The sequence below is a fragment of the Syzygium oleosum genome, unplaced genomic scaffold (assembly GCF_021117445.2).
Source record: "Syzygium oleosum isolate NSW1041296 unplaced genomic scaffold, Sole_v2.1 Sole_v2.20, whole genome shotgun sequence".
Classification (NCBI taxonomy): Eukaryota; Viridiplantae; Streptophyta; class Magnoliopsida; order Myrtales; family Myrtaceae; genus Syzygium; species Syzygium oleosum.
Window position 1 is genome coordinate 6,519,274 of NW_026607504.1, and position 21,186 is coordinate 6,540,459.

At 41.8% G+C, this 21,186-nt stretch overlaps 2 protein-coding genes and 1 long non-coding RNA gene across 3 annotated transcripts; 2 read left to right on the forward strand and 1 right to left on the reverse strand.

Moving 5' to 3' along the window:
• Positions 1-5,278: 5,278 nt before the first annotated feature.
• On the reverse strand, positions 5,279-7,357 carry LOC130140592 (uncharacterized). The gene is made up of 3 exons (XR_008818586.1): positions 7,215-7,357; positions 6,878-6,978; positions 5,279-5,689 (listed from the first exon to the last, which is right to left on the reverse strand). It is a non-coding gene; the product is annotated as an uncharacterized LOC130140592 (long non-coding RNA).
• LOC115670123 (MYB-like transcription factor EOBII) lies at positions 6,335-9,616 on the forward strand. Its single transcript, XM_030591314.2, has 3 exons — positions 6,335-6,690; positions 6,865-6,994; positions 9,077-9,616. Exons 1-3 carry the CDS (start codon positions 6,543-6,545, stop codon positions 9,384-9,386), a joined length of 588 nt encoding a protein of 195 aa, XP_030447174.1. The 5' UTR covers positions 6,335-6,542; the 3' UTR covers positions 9,387-9,616.
• A 6,384-nt stretch (positions 9,617-16,000) lies between these two features.
• Positions 16,001-20,307, forward strand: LOC115670484 (monodehydroascorbate reductase 4, peroxisomal). The gene is made up of 7 exons (XM_030591784.2): positions 16,001-16,197; positions 17,105-17,156; positions 17,808-17,888; positions 18,055-18,173; positions 18,579-18,798; positions 19,090-19,208; positions 19,319-20,307. The coding sequence occupies exons 1-7, from the start codon at positions 16,078-16,080 to the stop codon at positions 20,048-20,050; spliced, it is 1,443 nt and encodes a 480-aa protein (XP_030447644.2). The 5' UTR covers positions 16,001-16,077; the 3' UTR covers positions 20,051-20,307.
• The last annotated feature ends 879 nt before the right edge of the window (positions 20,308-21,186 follow it).

Below are 21,186 nucleotides of genomic sequence, written 5' to 3' on the forward strand. Positions count from 1 at the left end.
TCTACATATTATGGAGAAAGATTCCATAGTGGCTATGGTTCTATGATGTTTCAGGGATTGAGAATATCTGAACGATTGAAGTATTTTAGGTTGAGCAATTTGCGGACTTAGCAATCAATCTATCGAACGCAATAGGAAAGTCACGATGTCGGCTCTTTCTGCAAGCCGATTTTCTCTTTTCCTGATAAATGTTGGGTGGTTTTTTTGAATTTTTCACTAACCCAACCATAAGAATTACCTATGATTACTTCTTATACATGGGTTGTGTCGTGCTGCAACGCAACTTGCTCGGGGAATCGGAAGGTAGGATGGTGGAAACGTTATGCTTGCGTTTCTATAATGCGGGCAGAGGCATGTCCCGCCCGCGGTTCTCGTTCTTTTGGACCCGATCGATTGGAATTTGGTTCGACTGGCAACTCTGGAAGTTCTCGAATGATTCTAGTCCACTAGACCAGGCCAAGCTGCGATTCCGAATTTAGAAAACGGATTCCACGAATATCATGTACCATGGTTGCCCAAATATCCTCCTAAATCTCCTTCAAAGCCATCTCTTAGCAATTGGTTTTATCCTTGAGCAGCGAAGTAGGAATAGACGATGGTGTTGCCTCGCTTCTTATGCCGGTATCATTATCCTCTCGTATCAGAGGAAACGCAACTAAGGGTGTGTTTCGTGGAAAATTGACGACTTTGAAAATATTTTTTTAAAAATGAACCAATGAAAATAAAATTTCATGGTCTGCGAAAATGGCTAGACATAAATTGTCGTTCATAATGAAATATCTTTTGTTGACAAATTATTTCAAGCAATTTTATTTAGGAAAATGTTTTTCAAATCATTCATTTTCCGTGAAACAAAATTGAGCTTAAGCTATTTTTGATTCTCCCTCGTGGAATGCTACAACTGTCTGCCAATATATATCTGTTGGCAGACTCACCCGACTCTAGGCTTTTTCATCTGTCATAGTTATGGGGTTTATGTGTGAGCATGTGTCTCTCTAGCAGTACAAAAGTACCCTCCCTCATGATCTTCACAACCAATCGCTTGGGGTTTCCCCAATGGCCATACAAAGAGGAAGATGGGGAGTTCGATTCCCCACAATATGGGAGGGAGAGGGGGTTGTGGGTAGGGACGCATGAGTAGTAGAGTAGGGTTTCGAAACCTGCGCACAACACATAAGACACACAATAGCTTACAAAATAGAAATAGGATAGAATTAGACCAAAAAAAAATCTTGGCAACCATCTTGATTAACTTCCTTTCAAATCTCGACGCAATGAAGTTGCTAATACATTTCGTAACTAAGCTCAACATGGGCTCGTCCTACACTTGGCAGACTCGCCTGTCATTTTCGCTCTAGGCTTGGTCATCTGTCATAATTATGTCTCTCTAGCAGTACAAAAGTGCCCTCGGGATCTTTGCAACCAACCGCTTGGGAATTGCCCCAATGGCTATGGGAAGGGGAAGGTGGAGAGTTCGATTCTCTACCTTCTCGGAAGGGAAGGGGGCTTGGGGGTAGAGGCGCGTGAGAAAGTGAGCAGGATTTCGAAATTTGCGCATAGCATATAGGACACACAGAACACATATAGCTTATAAAATAGAAATAGGATAGAACCAAACCAATCAAACCAAAAAAAAATCTTCGCAACCACCATTATTAACTTCTTTTCAAATCTCGACGCAATGAAGGTGCTAATACCCTTCATAACTAAGCTCAACATGGGCTTGTCCTGCACTTGATGACACGTCGAGCTCCTCTCTTAACTGCACGTACATATCTACATGTGTTGGGTGGCGAGTGGAGCGCATGTGCACGTAGATAGGAGTGGCTCCAAATCGAGGTCATGTGGTCGTGCTTCATATGCCGCTGTCCCTAAATCGAATTATAGATTGATTCGACTCGTCGTAGAACCTTCGCAGCCACTAGTTCTCCGATCCTCACCTCACTTCAGCGCTAAGATCTTTTCTAACAACTTCCTAATCAAGATCTATTAGCAAAAGCAAAATCAGTTTCCGCCGGGAGACACGTTCAGCCCCTTTTCCCTTGGGACTTAATAGCGACTAAGGAAACCCCTATGCCACAGATGAGGTTTGGCCAATTTGGACTGCTGAATCAATGCCCCACTGATTAGTGGCTCAAATACCTTCCCATTCGTCAGAACTCTAAGTTCAATTCAGGTTGGCAGAGAAAAAGAAGGGTATGCAATCAATGGGTACTTTCTCTAACAAGAATCGGCTTAATCGCTGCTGCTTGCGCTCGCCTTTGCAGCCAAGCCAGAAGGTCAAACTCGATCGACTCGATTATCCAATTCGCATCTTCAGAGCACGCTCGGCGATTGACACATCTGGTTCATCGAACCGAAACGCGTTGTCGCCTTTGGGCAGGACGTACAGGGTTACCGCATCCTTTTCGGAGATTTCAGATCATTATCCTCACAAAAATCTTTAGTCAGCAGTTCACATTACCTTTGATTTAGGGAACTAGCCAGCTACTAGTACTCCAAAGAGTACCAAATGCACGTGGGACGGGAGAGATTGTTTCATGGCCACAACTATCACAATCTCGCCCGCCCCCCGAGAAGACTAATGCTTCCACTTAACTTTCTCCCGCAGCATGTCTAATTAAGGTTCTCGTGTACTTCCGCGTGTCTTAATCCCGATATTTTGCTTGATAGGAGTGGCTGATAGCTGTTTGTTTGTTTGGGGGGCTCATGTTAGGAACGGGTCGTGTTCCCGAGTGGGTTGTTCTTAGCCTAAACCGGTGATCAGATGATCTAAATAGTCTTCCACCTCTGTCTGTCTTCCCTTCTCTCCACACCAGCTTGTGGCTCCAGAACTTTTGAGCCTAACTCTGGTGTTTGTGATTCGTGATTAGACTCCTCGGATCTTTGATACGAATAGGGGGGGTCCCTACTTGTGTGGGCTTCCCTTTGCCCTTTTGCCACTCTAGATCTTGTGGCTAAAAATCATTAGCAGCCTTGACTCGTGCTAAACTGCTAAATGATCTTCTTTACCATCGAGTGCCGCGTTTTTGTTTTCGCATTGGTCCTGGGTTTATGTCGAAAGGGATGCGAATATCTTGTGGGTTTCGCCGTAATTGCTCGATCAGGGTGTGTCTGTATCGAGTAAAACTTCGTGATAAAGGAAAATACGTTTCAAAAAATCATTTTCCAGAAAAAATATTTTAAGCATACATATTTTTTTTTATTGTAAATGATTTTCTGTTGACTATTTGTGAAAGTCCAGAAAACTAATTTATGGAATTTTTTTTTACTAAAACAGACGCAACCTTAATGAGCAAATTATGGATGGGCAAAATGAATGTGTTAGACGGTGGGAGCTTAAGTTGAAATTAGGGAAAAGTGTCAAAAAAGTCCTAAACATTTTGCATTTGTGCCAATTTAGTCCTAAACCTTTTTTTGGTGCCAATTCAGTCCTAAACCTTTTGCATTGATATCAATTCAGTCCTAAACCTTCTTATAGTGTCAATTCAATCCTAAACTTTTTATATTTGTGCCAATTTAGTCATAAACCTTTTGTTTTTGTGCCAATTCAGTCATTCCGGCCAATTTTGTCCGGATTTTGCTGACGTGGACGCCGGCCGGCCGGTAGCCAGTCACTAGCACTGACGTGGACAACTTTAATAATATTTTAATACTTTTTTATTTTTTATTAATTTTTTTCTTTTTTTCTTATCTTTTCCCCCTCCCCTCTCTCCTTCCTCCAGCCGGTCGCTGGACCGGCGACCAACCGAAGGCCAGGGGCCGGCGAGGTTGACCTCGCCGGCCACTGGCGAGGGCGGCCTCAATCAACCGTGGCGAGGCTCGAGCCCTTGCCAGAGGCCACCGGCGAGGCTCGCTTTCACAATGGCCAGCGAGGGCGAGCCTCGCCAGTGGCCGGCGAGGTCAACCTAGTTGGCACCGGCCTCTGGCCTCTGGCCAGTCGCCGGTTCGGCAACCAGCTAGAGGAAGAAGGGAGGGGAGGGGGAAAAAAAAGAAAAGAAAAAAGAAAAAAATTAATAAAATCAAAAAAATATTAAAATATTATTAAAGTTGTCCACATCAGTACCGGTAACTGGCTAGCCGACGTCCACGTTAGCAAACTCCAGCCAAAATTGGCCAGAAGGAATGAATTGGCACAAAAACAAAAGGTTTAGGACTGAATTGGCACAAATATAAAAAGTTTAGGACTGAATTGGTACCATAAAAAGGTTTAGGACTGAATTGGTACCAATGCAAAAGGTTTAGAACTGAATTGGCATCAAAAAAAGGTTTATAACTAAATTGGCACCGATGCAAAAGGTTTAGAACTTTTTTTGGCACTTTTCCCGTTGGAATTATGCGATGATTTTAGGGTTTATAAGTTAATTTGTGATCTGGACATGTCACATGAAAAGAGGGTCTAATGATCAAAGACGAAAGGAACTATTTTCTAGTAAGTAGCCTTTGAGGCTTGGTTTGTTTTCTGAAAAATCATCAATTTATAAATTATTTTATTAACTTTAGTCATCGTTATCCCTTATAAAAATGAGTCAATAACAACAATTCATGCCTAAACATGTTTGTTGATGATAAGAATATTTTTACAACATCTCTTTTCCTAAGAGATATAAATGATTAAAAATAAGAAAATCTTTTCTAAATCATTGATTTTTCGCGAAACAAATGGAGTTAAAACTATGAAGTATATTTTCAGTGACACGTCATTATTTTGAGGGAGGTGTATCGAATCGGTTTGCCTCTTCTAAGTCTGGAGACTCCATATCCCATGCAACCAATGTGGAATATGTAAAATGACTCATGTTTAATTTAGTGCCAATCTATTTTAGCTGCCCTAATGAGCAACTTAATTAGGGAGTAAAATATCAGATTAGGAAGAACGAGATCTAAAAGGTGCTAACATAAGGAAGCGATTTATCTTGGTCACTAATTTGAAATCACTAATCTTCGTGTAATGAACTACCTCTAAAACATCTTATTCACATTTGACATCTTCTTGTAGGCTCATCAAATTTAGAAGCAATTTCCATAGAGAATTCATGTGTTCATGGAGTAGGAGATTATTCATGTACAGTTTTCAGGTACTTATATTTTCTCCCTTTGCTTTCCCTTTCTATATATCATTTCAAAGATTTTATAATTGAAGATACCATTGTCTCAAGAGTTCACAAAAATGGAAAATGCGGTCCAGGCTATTCGTTTATCGAACTGGAGTAATTGCGAAGAAAGTTAGCAATTGATCGATGATCCAAGTTGAGCGCCTCTTCAGAATGAACCTAAGTTAATGAAAAAAACTTAGGGCGTAATTGGAGTCATTTTTTCTTCTTATACAATTATCGGTCTCTAGAGATATATTGATATGAAGAAGACGAAAATTGTTTCAAGCACCGACAAAACCGGAAAACCCAATCACTTAAACTAATTGCAATTCAAAATCCACCTATTAAAGCAAAATTATTAGTTGTAGGCTCTTAAATTGAACATAACAGAATACAACTTAGATAAATGTCATCAGATTTTGTATCCAGGTGATTGGAATGGCGAATCTTCATGGGCTTTTTCAAACTTCAAGGGCCTATCTTTTCCTCACTTGCTGTTCTTCATGGCCTGCTCTTCTCTATGGAATTTGATTCGCAAGGTAAACTCCTATTCGGATAATTCTTGCTTTGTTGTCGGTGTTGTTTTGATTTTGCTGAGAATTAAGAGCGCCATTAGAGGCAGACTAACGTAAGAAACTATCTTGAATTTACGAAAAAACATTAGGTTTGTGAAGCAACTGGGGCATCAATGGATTAATTCGGTTAACGATTCGAACTTAGACTCGAACAATCGAGAACGTCGATGTTACTCGCCCGTTAAGTCATTGGACCAACACTGAAATTCTGTTACCCTAAAGTTTTCTCCTTCTTTTCTAAGATCTCGGATGCGCTTTTAATGCCGCTTAATGGTTTCCTCAAACCATATGCCAGATAAATCACTTCCATTTGGTATTTCGGAAGACGATATCCGTCACTCAATCTCGAACGAGCTCGAACTCGACTCGTGCATGCGTCTAGGACAATAGATTTTTAAGTTTCGGATACATCTTATATATATTTCATTTACGAAACTATTAGACAACAAAGATATATGTGTGTACAAATTGGCAACCGAGAGAGTGCATGTGAGTCCACGCTCTTGCATGCATAAGTTGTTACGCGCAGCATAGCCCCTTAAATGGTCAACCTTTTTACCGTGGTTCGTTCGTATCTCGTGCACGGCGTGGATGCTCCAATGCGTCATAAGCTTACCAAGGTGACGAAATGATGTTATTTCTTTACACTAAAGTACGACCATCGTGGCATATTACAAATGTACACACGTCTAATACCTATACACTACTTAATCTAAACGTACAAAATAGAAAGAAGAGGAAATATCCCACGCAACGCTCTATAAAAACCCCAACCCTAGCAACATTTTCTCCACTAAAACTCCTTCATCGCTTCCTTTGTCCTCCAAAAATCTCTCTGTTTCTCTGTCTACACCCGAGAGAAACAGCAAACATGGACAAGAAACCGTGCGACGGCAGTGGTAAGTCCCAAGATGTGGAGGTGAGAAAAGGGCCGTGGACGATGGAGGAGGATCTCATCCTCATCAACTACATAGCGAATCACGGCGAAGGTGTTTGGAACTCCCTAGCCAAAGCTGCCGGTAAACTACATGTTCTTTTCGATGTGGCTGATTAGCTCCCTTTCGCGCATCTTCTAAGTCGCTTTAGTGTTTCTTGAAATCACTGAAAAGCGTTAAGCGCGAGGCATGTGACAAGTCGTGGGGTACGTGTTTGTGTGTTGATAATAAACCGATGTGATGGGTTTGTGTTAGTAGGTCTAAAGCGTACCGGGAAGAGTTGTCGGCTCCGGTGGCTGAACTATCTGCGACCCGACGTCCGGAGAGGCAACATCACTCCTGAGGAACAGCTCTTGATCATGGAACTGCATGCTAAGTGGGGAAACAGGTGAGATACACATAGTCACAGCTTTCGTTACATAGGTTCTACACTATAGTACCCAATCAATCAAATGAAAACAAGTTTCTGTGGAATCACAAAAACTAAGCTCTCGACTTCAATGTTTGAGTGACAAAGAACATCCTTCATAACATCCTCTAACTCTTCTTAATCTCTTTCCTTCTATATATAATGGGACTAAGGAGGACACCTTCCTAAGAGCCCTTACATGTACATAAGACTTGGAACTTCATCAAACACACACACGAGCGAGAGGTAGAGGCTCACGATCCAAAGAAGAATTCTTGGCCACAAGAAATATTTCAACACATGGGCTTATGGGTTTCATGGCTAGGAAATTTTCCAGCAAAATTCTTCCCTAGGATTTCATGGCCATCAGATTAGATCCCACGTTCTGTTGAGTTTTCTGAACTTGCTGAAATTCCAACATTTAAAGGCAATGAGTCATCTTAGGCATGGCCGAAATAATAGGCTCCAATCTCTTTGTTCCCTGCTCTGTTCCTTTTGCCAATCCATTCCTCTTTTGTTTTATTCGAAGAAGATGCATGTCATATTCTTGGCCGTGCTGATTCTCCTATATTGCCCTTTTCCTCCAATATTGCAGTACGGAGACATGCATCCAACTATTTTTCTTCCTAGAAACGAAATCTTGGTCCGCGAAAATTTTGTTTATCACCTTTGCTCTCTTGGCACTAAACTAATTTCACAGAATATGAAGTATATGTATAGATTTACAGAAGAACAAAAACACTTCTTTCGAGCCGGTTGCTTTTCACGGGATTATACCTAAGAGGCCCGTGAGGATAATATACACCATAGGCTCTCTCAAATTCTTGATTGCTAAAAGATTAGAGTAATTATATAAAGAAATTTGCTATATACTCTTCTTTTCCTTAGATGCAAGATTCTCATGTACCTAATTCTTTGGAAGACGTAGCTGTCATTGATAAGAGGGCATGTCATGCACCCCAGCCATACAGTTTTCACAATAAAGAGTTTCTAACTTTGGCTGAACCACTTTTAGTTAGTCACATGTTAATTCTCTCTTTTGGGATTGGTTGAAGTTGACATAAACCCTACCCTTATACCTCTTTTTGATATTGTTGGGCCCCTCATACCTAAAACACCCGCGCAGAGAGAAGGTGGTCTTTCTCTTTTCTATTCATCACGTGGTCAAAATGTCAAATGCCAATTCACTCTCTCTATCTGAAACTGAATGATGAGTAAAACCTACGTTTCCATACATTTGTACGTGTGTTTTTTCACTGCATTAAACCTCAGAAAGTTGTCACGGCTCGGGACAATTGCATTTGATGAAGTCTATATTAATCAAGAGATCGATACAGAATACCGGTTACAAATACTACAGTACTGTCATATCAATACAACAGACTCACCAGACAAACCTTTATGTACTGTGTATATAGTCAGTGGTCCGGTCTCTCCTTCAAGTGAACATTGTACAGGAGAGAAGCATATTCATTTTTACTAAGTCTTGTTACACTATAACGAATTCCGCATGTATCGGTTCCGTGTAATACATATGTGGGAGTGAGAAAGCATACTCTCAAGATATCTGTACCCTTTATTAAAGAAGTGATGGCGGTCATTGCTCATCAGTTTTGATCATAAGATTCATCTTATTGTCCTTTGTCGAGCAGTTCAGTTTCTTTATCGTCGAAAGAATTGTTACTGTGATTGGTGATCACTCACTTTCTCCTTGACAAGCGTCTCATATTGTTTCTCCACTGTCTCCTCCTTCATTCATCAAGCATTCGCTCTTTTCTATTAAATTTTTTTCTTGGAAGTGTACGGATCGAGATGTGTGTGTTTTAACTCGAATGTTATAATGTTGCACCAGCTTCGAATAATAAGCGATGGCATTTAACTTAGTTTCTGTGAAGATGAGACTTGTCACTGTTATGGATATTTGATTATTTTCAGTTCATTACCCTTTCTTTGATTCCACTCAAAATTTTAGTTATAGACATGTAGTCAGTAGGAGTTCAGTTTGCAGCAGTTTCTTGTTGGCTCTTAGTGCCAGACGCCCGTGCTCACCGCCAAATGCAGGTGGTCAAAAATTGCAAAGCATCTTCCCGGAAGGACTGACAATGAAATAAAGAACTTCTGGAGGACTAGAATCCAAAAGCATATCAAACAAGCAGAGGCTTTCTCTGGTCAGAGCTCCGAGATGAATGATCAAGCAAGCACAAGCCAAATGTCCAGCATGCCAGAGCCGATGGAGACCTACGACTCGTCGCCATCATTCCAAGGCAACAACAACATGGAGGCTTTCCCGGCGAACTTGTCGGTCGAGTCGAATGAAGCCTACTGGAGCATGGACGATCTCTGGTCTATGCAGTTGCTTAGCGGGGATTGATCGCGGGCGACATACGATGCAACAGCCGAAATGGGTCGACTACAATAATAGTTAGGTTTGTTTACATAAGAAGGACACTAGCTTTTATCTCATATATATATCTATCTACATGCATGTGCTTAATTTAGAAGCTATCTACAAATATGTGCATGAGTTGTAAACGAAACTGCCATCTGTAGTTTGCATCACCGCCTATGTAATGACTGAAATAATGAAGAGAGTATTTGGCTTATCGCTCGTGTCTCTCTGAACCAGGTGAAGAGAAGCTAGCCACAAAAGAAGAAAAACAAAAGGATGAGGTAATCTAACTTAAACGATAACTGATGCTGGCCGCTTGGAAAGGTGTATGTAATATCTGAGTTCAGTTATTAACTGGATGTATAAGCAGAAACTTCACCGAACCCTGATGTTGAAGCTTACAATGAGAGAGAGAGAGAGAGAGAGAGAGAGAGAGAGAGAGAGAGAGAGAGAGAGAGAGAGAGAGAGAGAGAGTTTGGTGGGAAGAACTATTCTGTATTCTATAATAAGGACAGTTAACAAGTGGATTTTATACATTCATCGGCATAGACAATTTCCTCTTCGTTCGTGTAAACGCTCGGATAGAACCAGTACGCGCCCACTCCCACGCGATGACCCGCACATGAATCATTGACCCGTCGTCCATGAGCAGCTAAGCAAACGTTAAAAGCTGCCGAACCAGAGCTGCGGAGAGGTGACACGTGGCGGGTCAATCTGGCCAGTTTTGGCAAGTCCTATCGCTTGCTTTTGACGAGGGGCGATCCATTTCTGTGCATGGTCATGCGAATGCGAGGGCCGACGTGAACCTAATTCTTGAGTGGCCGAACGGGAAGGGCTTCACATGCATGGGTGTTGTTCGCGTCAACCTGGAAACCCAGAACATGTTACCACATGCGACATGGCGACTTTAGACGATCCACCCATATCGATGATGATATAAATCATCTCTCCTTAGTTTTTGCAGCGAAATACATCAGAACAACAGATCGAAATGCTAAATTTTACCAAGACCTATGTATAAGAATATACTATATGATGCTTATAACTGTGTGCTTGTTCGGATAAGATCATCATGTCGACCTCTTGGCCTTAGTTGTTCCCTTTAGTCGCAAGGAAAGCACTCGAACTCTCGTGCCGCTCTTTCATTTCTAATTCGATCACATGTTTTGAGTGCGAGAAATCACCATGAACGCAAAACGAGTGAGCGACATGTGATTTTTATAAAGACAAACACATGGCAGGTCGGCCACTGACTTCGAGTGCAATAGAGAAGGAGAAGAAGAAGAAGTTATCGATGCCCGACTGTTATTATCACGATCATAACACTGGAAAATTACCAAAACAAATTCCTAAACATATTGCATTTGTACAAATTCAGTCCTAAATCTTTCAATTGTACCAATTTAGTCTTAAACATTTTCATGGTTTACCAATTGAATCCATCCAGCTAATTTTGGTCGGCCATCGCTAACGTGGATACCGACTGTCCTTTTTTTTACCCTTTTTTTTTGGGTTGAGGGCCGGCAAGGGTCGCTGACCAACCCTCACCGACCACAGGTGAGGGCCGCAATGTCCTCACCTGTTTTGGGCATCGCGGCCTCACCCCTCACCAGATTTGGGCAAGGGGCCACGCACCCTCGCTTTGGCTGACGAGAGTTGCTAGCCCTTAGTAAAAAAAAAAACATCAAAGAAAAGAGAAGAACCAAACATAATTATAAAAATTTAAAATATTATTAAAAAATATTTATGTCAGTGCCGGCTGTGTTATGTAGGATGCAGGATAGTCGACATCCATGTCAGCGATTTTCGATCAAAATTGGCTAAATGTATTCAATTGGCAAAATGTGAAAAAGTTGAGGACTCAGCTGATACCATTAAGGCTGCGTTTGGTAGACCGAATAAAACTCTGGACCGGTGTTTGGAGGGACACGAAATCTGGATATGACCGGATATAGCCCGGATATAGTCCGGATCAAAAAATCCCACCTAGGGGGTGGGATAAACCTGGATAAGATATGTAAAATTTGAAAATTTGATAAAATAAAAAAATAAATCAAGCCTTCTTGCCCCACACTTCCTGATTCCTCTTCCTCTCTTTTGCCTAGCACCACCATCGTCAGATTCCAATGGCCACCGCAACAATGAGGAGGGGGCGGCGGCTTCCACTAAAATAATTAGGTCGTGTCTCAATCGATCGGAAGAACTGCGGGCATTGTGTAAAAATGCGGCAAATCCTTAGCTTTTTCTTGCAATTGCTTGTTGTCGCATTGATCCGGGGGAAGACTGTGCTGTGCGTTTCACATTCTCCCTTTTTTTTGTCTCTATAGCAAAATTTGTCTGGCGATTGATTGCCCTTCTTTGCTTAATCTTGGAATCGCAATGCTAGTATGGTTAACGTCATTTGATTTAGTCACGAGAATGGGGGATGGCATTCTTTTGAATTACTGATTCGTTGACTCGCACACACAGATCATTTTACTGGAAAGTGTTAAACGTCTTCAGCCTCCAGAAAAATTATGTCGCTCAACTCCATCCTAGCAGGGAACTGCGTGATCCCGATTAGAGCCCGGCGCCTCCTCTGCGAAGAAGATGATCCGACGAATGCAATAGCCATGGCAACGGAGCTCCTTAACCGTGTCACTTGTTGGAGTTGGCGAATACCCTTGTTTCTCACACCGGGTACGCCCACGTGAGCTTAGGGAAACCGAAGTGTTATTCGACGACATGTGACCCCTGCGTGTGGAATGCGGGGGTTCAGGGGCAGCGCGGGCAGCGCCCCCGAAACCTCAACGGGTTTGGGCTTTTATTTAAGCCGGCCCGTATGGTGCGAGATTAAGAGATTTCGTATAGGTTTAGATTTTGGGCCCGTTTGGGGCACATATATATTTTGCTCGCTTTTCTGATCATTGTAACGAGTTGAGTGGCTGTAAACCGAAAATATAGTGAAATCTCTTTGCAGGACGTAGCCCTATTCGAGGGTGAACCTGGGTAAATTCGTACATCGTCTATTTTCTCTTATTTCTGCGTGATCGTTCTGTTTCGGTTCTCGATACGTCCCTTCATCACTCGGAGCGAGTTGGATCGGAGAAGCTGCTTGCCGGCGAGCCAGATCTGCGTGCCGTCTCGGTGGGCCCCACGACACCTTGAGGAACTTTGCCCGCTAGTCTCTGATGCACGAATCCCACTCTCGTTTGTATTGCCTCCATAGTTGGATGATGCAATCGAGATTCGGCGTGATCCTTGTATTAGTTCTTTTGGAATTGATGAGAGGGGTAGGTATTGAAGGTGAACAACTTGCGTAGGAGAGGGAAGAGGGAGAGATCGTGTTTGATTAAAGAAGGAGAGGATGGATTCTCCGCGGAAGAGGAAGGCATCGACGGCCGCGGACATGGTGGGACTGGCGGAGAACTTGAACTCGGGGGCTGTGTCTCGAAGCGGCGAAATCCGTCGCGTCTCGAAACGACTTCCATGGTATTTTTTTTTTATAAAATTTTGATCCTGCAAATCATATACTCATTTGGATAATATTTATTTGAATCCATGCTATATCCCGACGTCAATAAACATTGGATGGGATATCTAAAATCCTATCGTATCCTTAATTATCCTATCCGACATTATCCTATCTAGCAAAAATGTCCGGACAACCAAACGCAGCCTAAAAGATTTAGAGCTGAATTGGCACAAGCATAACAGGTATGATACGTTTTTCGGTAATTGTCCCCAATCATAACCGGTACCTTTTTTTTCTTTTTTTTCCTCTTACATTATTAAAGACACCGAGAAACAAAACTCAGTTGGTGAAAATCTAAATAGGAATTCTATAACGTACACGGATGGGGGTTAAAAAATACTTGCACTATTATCACGTGGGAACTCAATAGATGTCTAAGAATTGGAGTGGTAGCTAGCTAGCTTGACACATTTGATGGGGGTGTGGAGCGGGTACCCGAGGACTTCTTTGGTACTTTTGAACGATGTATAGTGTATGTGTATTAACGAACGTAATAGCCGAGTAGAGGTGATCATTGAGCCGGCCCGATCGACGCCGGCCCCGAAGGTTCGGGTCTATATTAATGCCCGAGCCGGCCCGTGATATGAATTTTACATAAAAGTGATCGGGCCGGGCCACGTCAAAGTTGGGCGGGCCGAGCTTTTTCAAGTGAATATGTTGCCCAAGACCGCCCGTCGGGCATCTTTGCGGCTGGGTCCTTTCATGGCATCGCAAGTTCTAACTAGCTTGCCGCGGCGGCGGTTGCGTAACCACCGACTACGTTGAAAAGGAGAGTTGTAATGCCTGCACGGCGGTGGGACTGCTTCGACGGGATCAACACTTCCCGGAGGTCTCAAAAAGAGTTTCCACAGCAAATTAACGTCCTTGAACCGACCACCCCCCATTCTAGAGTGAATTTGTAATTCCAGTCTTGAAACCGTTCGATTGCTAAAGTTCTTACACGACGGGCGACCGACATGTCCCGCTCGAAGAAATTCTTGATCGAGCCGCCGATCGCGATAAATGAGTTTGCAACACGGGGGCGAATATACGAACTCCTTACGTAACGAACTTGTCGGTACCCGCATACCCACGATCAATGGGCTATTTTTACTTGGCGTGTATAATTGAAAGGCCTTTTCGTCTCTAAATTAAGGGAATTGATGCTAGTATGAACATTTGCTTGACCTATCCAATTTTGAATGGTGGTAGAAATTACAATTTCAGGGAAAATTTTAAAAATGAAGAAGAGAGAAACCAGCATTGATTTATCTTTCTTCCTTTTCTTTATCAAGGGAAAAGGTTCCCTCAAATAGAAAATATCTATCTGTTAAGCAAAAATATTAATTGACAATCAGAAGTCCTAAAACTTATCATGATTATATGCGTGAATCTTAAAATTTGATTTCATACATTTTGTCCGCTCGAGTCTTTCCGTTAGGTTTAAACGGACGGAAAAAAGACACATAATCTATAATAAAAAGGGGCACATGACACTAACATTGATTGAACTTGCAAGTTTTTAAGGATTTACATGCATGAAATAAAAGTTTTAGGACTCGAGCGCATCATCCTGATAAGTTTTAGAATTTTCGCTGTAATTAACACACAAAGGAAAGGATGCCAAAAAATATCTGGGGAAGCATAAGTTGCTTAACAGGAAGAAAACATGGAGAATTGAGACATTTTCTAGGGTCTCAAAAAGGAAAAAAAAAATGCAGGAATTTTACAATAATTCTACAAGCAAGAATATAAATAGCAAAATCCGACCTTATCTGAAGAAATATTTACTTACCACACAAAAAAAAATAATTGAAGAGGATAAACCTCACGGAAATTTATTTAATTATTTGTGGTGGAGATATGAGTAGTACTCATCCAAAATAATTTCTTTTTATTATGAGCAAATATAAATTAGAAAATCGAGTTATCCACAACCCTTGGCTCTGACATTTTATCTTCTTCCTATCCTCCCATCCAAGCTCATCCTTCATCGATCGTCAGGGTCATCTCCACCTTATCCATAATAGACAACTGGCAATTAATAATACAGACAAAAAAAAATTAGCAATTAATAATAAAAATATTTAACACCACAATATAAACAACTTCTTTTTTTTTTTTATGAATACACTTAAAAATAGAAAAGTGGCCTAAAACCCATGAGAATGGTAGATTTTGAGGCCGGTGGCAAACGGGTTTCCTATTTGGATACCGCACAGCACTCGGGAATGAACTTTTCCAAACGATGTCATGGAGCGCGGTAACTCCTTCCGGATTAAAAATTACGGGTCTTTTGTCGAACGCTGCGTGAATTCTGGGTTTGGGCCCTGCCTTTTGATTTTCCACCTTGAAAATGCTCAAGAAAGCCCTAAGCGACAATGTCCGTCTCACAGGTAGCATCATTTCGATTTACCTAAACAATATAAATTCTCATAAGTTTTCGATAGGGATATAACTATTCGTATTCGAATCGCGGTGATATGCCATGCTATACATCTCTTTATCTGCATCTACTTACCATCATTGTATGCAAAAGAATAACACTAACGACTTATAAATTATTTGTTATGTTGTTTACTTTACATGAATCTTCCTTTTCTGGCAAAATTATAAAGGCAATTCTGAGTTCATGCCATGTATTGGTGATACGGACTAAAATAGTTAGAAATATTTAACTATTTTTGATGTTTCATGATGTAACGAAATTTTATTTGTAATCAACAACGTTTTCCTACTATTGAGAGAAAATAACAAAATCTTCCGAGGAACACAAAAAAAAGAAATGTTGGGAATTTTCAAATATCAATAATTTCCAATATTGAAACTCAATTAAAAGCAAAAATTGCATCGCATCGAACGACACAAATCTTAATTCGAAGCGAAAATATATATAAAAAAAAAAAAAACTAACTAGTTATCTCGGCCGCCCGGCGAAATGTCCGCCGGAGCACGGCGGTCCGAAAGGGCGGTGCCATAAATGCACATATTCCCATCCCTTTCAGTTTACGCTTCATATTCATCACGTTATTTCATCCGACGATAATGATTTTTGGGGGAAAATGGAAAAATAATTGAACTTCCGCGTCTCCTCTTCCTTCTTCTTCTTCTTCTCGGGGAGTGTGTGCTGACCAAAGCAAAGCCTCTCTCTCTCTCTCTCTTCTGCGAGAGTTGAAGAAGATGGGAAGAGCGTTCGTGTACGTGATACTCGGGGGAGGCGTCGCCGCCGGCTACGCCGCCCTCGAATTCGCCGACCGCGGCGTCCCCCCCGGCGAGCTCTGCATCATCTCCGAGGAGCCGGTACGATCTCTCCCTCTCCATGATGACGACGACGATGATGATGCCGTGTTGCTTCGTTTCTCCGTTAGCAGCCGCCGCCGTTTGTTTCCGTTTTTTTTTTTTTTTTTTTGGTTCTTCCTTCCTTAGTTACCTCGAGGGAATTGTGATTCGCTTTGCTTGGTGCTCGCGTTCCCGAAAACCTGTCGTCAGGCGTTCCGATACGTCTCTGCTCTGTTTGGCGGCTCGTGGCTATTGGCAGGTCCCGCTTTCGCGATCGCTTCGCGTTTTCTGTTCGTGGGTCGTTCGCTGCTTGTCGCTTGGTGCTGTGTTGGCTTAGCTCGAAATTTGAGTCAGGAGTCGCTTCTTATACTCTGGATTCGGTTGAATTCGGGGGATCTCACTTGTTTGTCGAATTGCGTTGGCTGGAAACCAGCATCGTTTGTTCGTGATGACTTGCTGATTGGCTTTGACTAGTGGGAGGTTTTTGTCTGATTACTGTTATTGAAGAGATAGTTGACGTTTGAACCATTTCGTGTCGCCCCTTCATTTATGTGTTTTACGGCGTTTGAATCCCCTTCTCAACGTTAAGTACATTCAGATCCTTGTTTGTAGGATTCAATTGGTAACGGTTCGAATTAGCATCTCTTGTCTGGTTCAGCTCGACTGTTATGATGATTGAAAGAGGCTTTGCAGTTTAACATGTAGCATTACCGGCATCTTCAAGTTTATCTATTAATGGGCTGGCCTAATGCAAGAATGGATTTTAATTGAAAATCTGAGTACTTGTCGGTACTCTGTACGTTAATGTCCTTCATCCCCATTGCAAAAATTGTTTGGGTCAAGTGGTGTGCCTTTGCGGGTGTCTGTTTGATACTTCTCTATCCTTTCCTTTGGAATTGTATCACAGTTTCCTTACTCTTCTTTCCAGGTTGCGCCATATGAGAGACCTGCATTAAGCAAAGGCTATTTGTTACCAGAAGGTGTAGTTTCTGTCCTTCCTGAACTACTGGAGCGTTTACTGTACCTTTGAATCATCATGTTTGGACATTACTTAGATTCGTAATACTGATTGGGATTAATCAATGAAAGTCAATGGGTGAACTTGTGAACTATGAAAGGTCTCTGATAATGAATGCAAATTACTCATTCGTCTAGTCCTACTTTTGTAGTTGAGCCCTCATTTGAAATGCGTCTTTTCCATGCCAAAATCTTCCTTTCCAACCTTGCACTGTTCCGGTGCTTTACATCAACAGCTGGAAATTTGTGTGGTAGACCATATACAACTACCATAAGGGTGATACTACTAATATTTAGAGAGAAGTCAACTGTATCGGTAAAGTGATTACAGATCAATCATAGCAAAGTGGTACAGTGATGCTAAATTTTGGGCTGCAATTTAGCCACTACTTGTAGGAAAAACCGAAAAAAGAAGGTCGTTCTTGCTGGGTATCCTTTTCCTTTGATTCCTCTTTGTTTCTTGATTGGGTTTGTTTACATTTCCTATGGACATTGTTTGATATAACTTAGGTGCAGACCTACTTGACTCTAACATAGAGGAAGCCATCCGCACCCCACCCATCTTAGTGGTGGTCTTGATTTCATTAATCTCTGACGCTTGTTGTGACATGCAGCTCCTGCACGGCTTCCATCATTCCACACTTGTGTTGGTGCAAATGAAGAAAGACTAACTCCGAAGTGGTACAAAGAACGCGGTAAGGTTTTCATACTGTGTGGTCCTTTCAGTTCTGCAAAAGTCAGCATTTCCTTTTTCATGCGGAACAGATATATGTTCAAGTCTAATTCGTGTTTCTCATTTTTTCCATAGTCTTTAGAGGCCTTCTTTCTCATTTAATGAACTTCTGGAACTTCTGTTCCCAGGAATTGAGTTGGTGCTTGGAACTCGTGTTAAGTCTACTGATGTGAGGCGGAAGACACTATTGACAGCTACTGGAGAGACAATAAGCTATAAATTTCTTATCATTGCAACAGGTGCACGGGTACTGAAACTATTTTTTCAGCGGTTTAAACATCTTCTCTTGCATAGTTGATGATTGGGTTTTGTCTACCATGGTTAAAAGCATAGAAAAGAGATTATAACACAGAGCTTGAGTTTTGTGATCAAGCAATGTTACACTTGTCCGTTTAACTGGCATTGCCTTTGGCCATTTTCAAGGGAAAGTCTCGTGCTATGAGATATAGCTTCAGATTTCAGGGGCTAGTTTTTCCCATTGGCCGGATTTGGTGTTGGAGGGTCTTGATTAGAAAATTTGTGAAAGTACTGGGACGTGATTAGACAAATTATAAGTACATGGACTTATTAGAAAAAAACGTTTAGATACAAGGACGAAAAGTAAAATCTTTTATATTTTCTTGCGTTAACAGTTTTCTGTATGTTGATGTAGGCTCTACAGCTTGAAGAATTTGGAGTGAATGGATCAGATGCTGAAAACGTATGCTGTCTACGGAATTTAGCTGATGCAAATAGAATTGTTGATGTGATGCAATCATGTAGAGGTGGCAATGCTGTCGTCATTGGTGGTGGTTACATAGGAATGGAATGTGCAGCATCACTTGTGATCAACAAAATAAACGTAACAATGGTTTTTCCTGAAGCACAATGCAGTAAGTATTTTAAGAGCTCGAAATAGTTGTTTGGCAGAACAGTCACATGTTGAGTGGACGTATGAGTTGTGCATTTTCTACACTTGTCTAATTTAAGAGGCTATTCTTTAGCAATCACAGCAGGGGCATGTCGATCATATGAAATCTGAATAGGCAATCACAGCATGGCTTGCTGACGACAAAAGTATCTAAGAAACTTTGCATGATCTTAGTGTTCCCTCATCACCATTTTCTACTTTTCATTAGACTAGATACTCTCCTGAAAGTCTTATCAATTCGTATTTCTTGCAGTGGCCCGCTTATTTACACCAAAAATTGCAAGTTTCTATGAGGACTATTACGTGTCCAAAGGAGTGAAGTTCGTTAAAGGAACTGTACTGTCATCATTTGACTTTGATTCTAATGGAAAGGTGACCCTTTTACTCCTCTCTTCTCGTCTTACAGATAAGAAGTCTTGACTTGGCCTCTGTAATTGCTATCCTCTGGCCACTTACACGAGTGTAGTCTACTTGTTGAGCAGGTCACCGCTGTCATTCTTAGGGATGGTAGTCGGCTACCTGCAGACATGGTTGTGGTTGGGATTGGAATTCGTCCAAACACGAGCCTGTTTGAAGGACAGCTCACATTGGAGAAGGGTGGTATCAAAGTCAATGGACGGCTGCAATCAAGCAACAGCTCAGTGTATGCTGTTGGAGATGTTGCCACATTTCCAGTCAAATTATTTGGGGAAACTCGTAGGCTTGAGCATGTTGATTCGGCACGAATATCAGCACGACATGCCGTTGCTGCAATAATGGACCCAGAAAAGACGGGGGAATATGATTACCTCCCATTCTTCTATTCTAGAGTCTTTACATTATCGTGGCAGTTCTACGGGGACAATGCAGGGGAAGTCATCCATTTCGGTGATTTCTCAGGAAGTAAATTTGGTGCATACTGGGTAAGCAAAGGCCACCTAGTGGGTTCGTTTCTCGAAGGTGGCACCAAGGAAGATTACGAGGCCATAGCCAAGGCCACCAGGCTCAAGCCTGTGATCGTTGACTTGGCCATGCTGGAAACTCAGGGCTTGGGATTTTCACTAGCTGTTAGTCAAAAACCATCCGCTTTGCCTCCTGTTGAAATTAGCATTTCCACTTCCACTGTCGTTTTGGAGAAACCAGTCTACGTTTGGCATGCAACAGCCGGTGTGGTGGTGGCCGCATCGGTCGCTGCGTTTGCCTACTGGTATGGGAGGAGACGCCGAAGGTGGTGAGGACCTAATTTGTCATCTCTGTTCTTCCAAGTTGCTCGCAAATCGATACCCCTGTTGTAGCATTCGATAGATTACGATAATTCAATTTACTTGATGAGGTGCGATCATTCCTTAGAGCCAATAGAGGAAAAAAGGAAGCTGCTATGTTTTTCATGCCGTGGAGTACAAGAGTAGATCCGTACACGAGCATTGTAAACTATTATTCCTAGTGTAATTTTACTCGATGATTATCTGATATAGTTGGTCTAGTTAGCTGATATTGTTGGTCTAGTTTGATGAGCATAATACTGCAATAACGATGTCCAGAATACAACTGGCTTGGCATCTCTGTAGGACAGGATATGGCAGAATCTGTGTTGATTTCTCTCAATCCACATTTGCTCACACGGTGCTCGCTGAGCGTCTATGGTTCTATGATCCTACCTCTTGGCTCTTACCCAGTGTATACGTCCAGGGTCTGCTCCTGTCTCGCCTGGGAGGAGGTAACAAAATATTTTTTTTGGGTACCGAGTGAGTATGACTTGATACTTTTGAAAAAATCTGATGATGCTTCCTAAGAAGCACTAGATTCAAGAAGATTCTCGGGTTTCTTAGTTGACATTTCACATCTTCCTTATACTGGGATAGGGTATTCTATAGTATTCAATTGGGAACAAGTGTTTAAATCGAGTTTATGTACGGAACACATTTATGACGGAATCGATCATTCGCACCGAAATATCACGTGATGTTGCAAAGAGGTCCATGCACGTATGTGAATTTACGAGCAACTTCACCGAGTTGTTAATCGATGGGATTCCAAATGGTATGACTTGAACTCTTACCCTCAACAATCATATCCTAGACCCTCATCAGTCATCATCCTCAATAATGATAGTCATATCTAAATTAGATTAGGGTTGTAGGCTGTGGCGACTCTCGCCAGTGACTCAAATGAGCATCTAAGGTTCTCCAACCCTCGTCAACGGTGGCACTCCTGGCCACCTACGACCCTCCACATGCTTTCTTATCTTTTTACCATTGTGGAGTTGAATCACTATATAAACGAGAGAAGGGTAATAGTTATGAATGGTGGCACGTATCAAGCTGATTAGAAAATTGATGGTTGGAAGAAAGGATGAAAAGAATAAAATGAC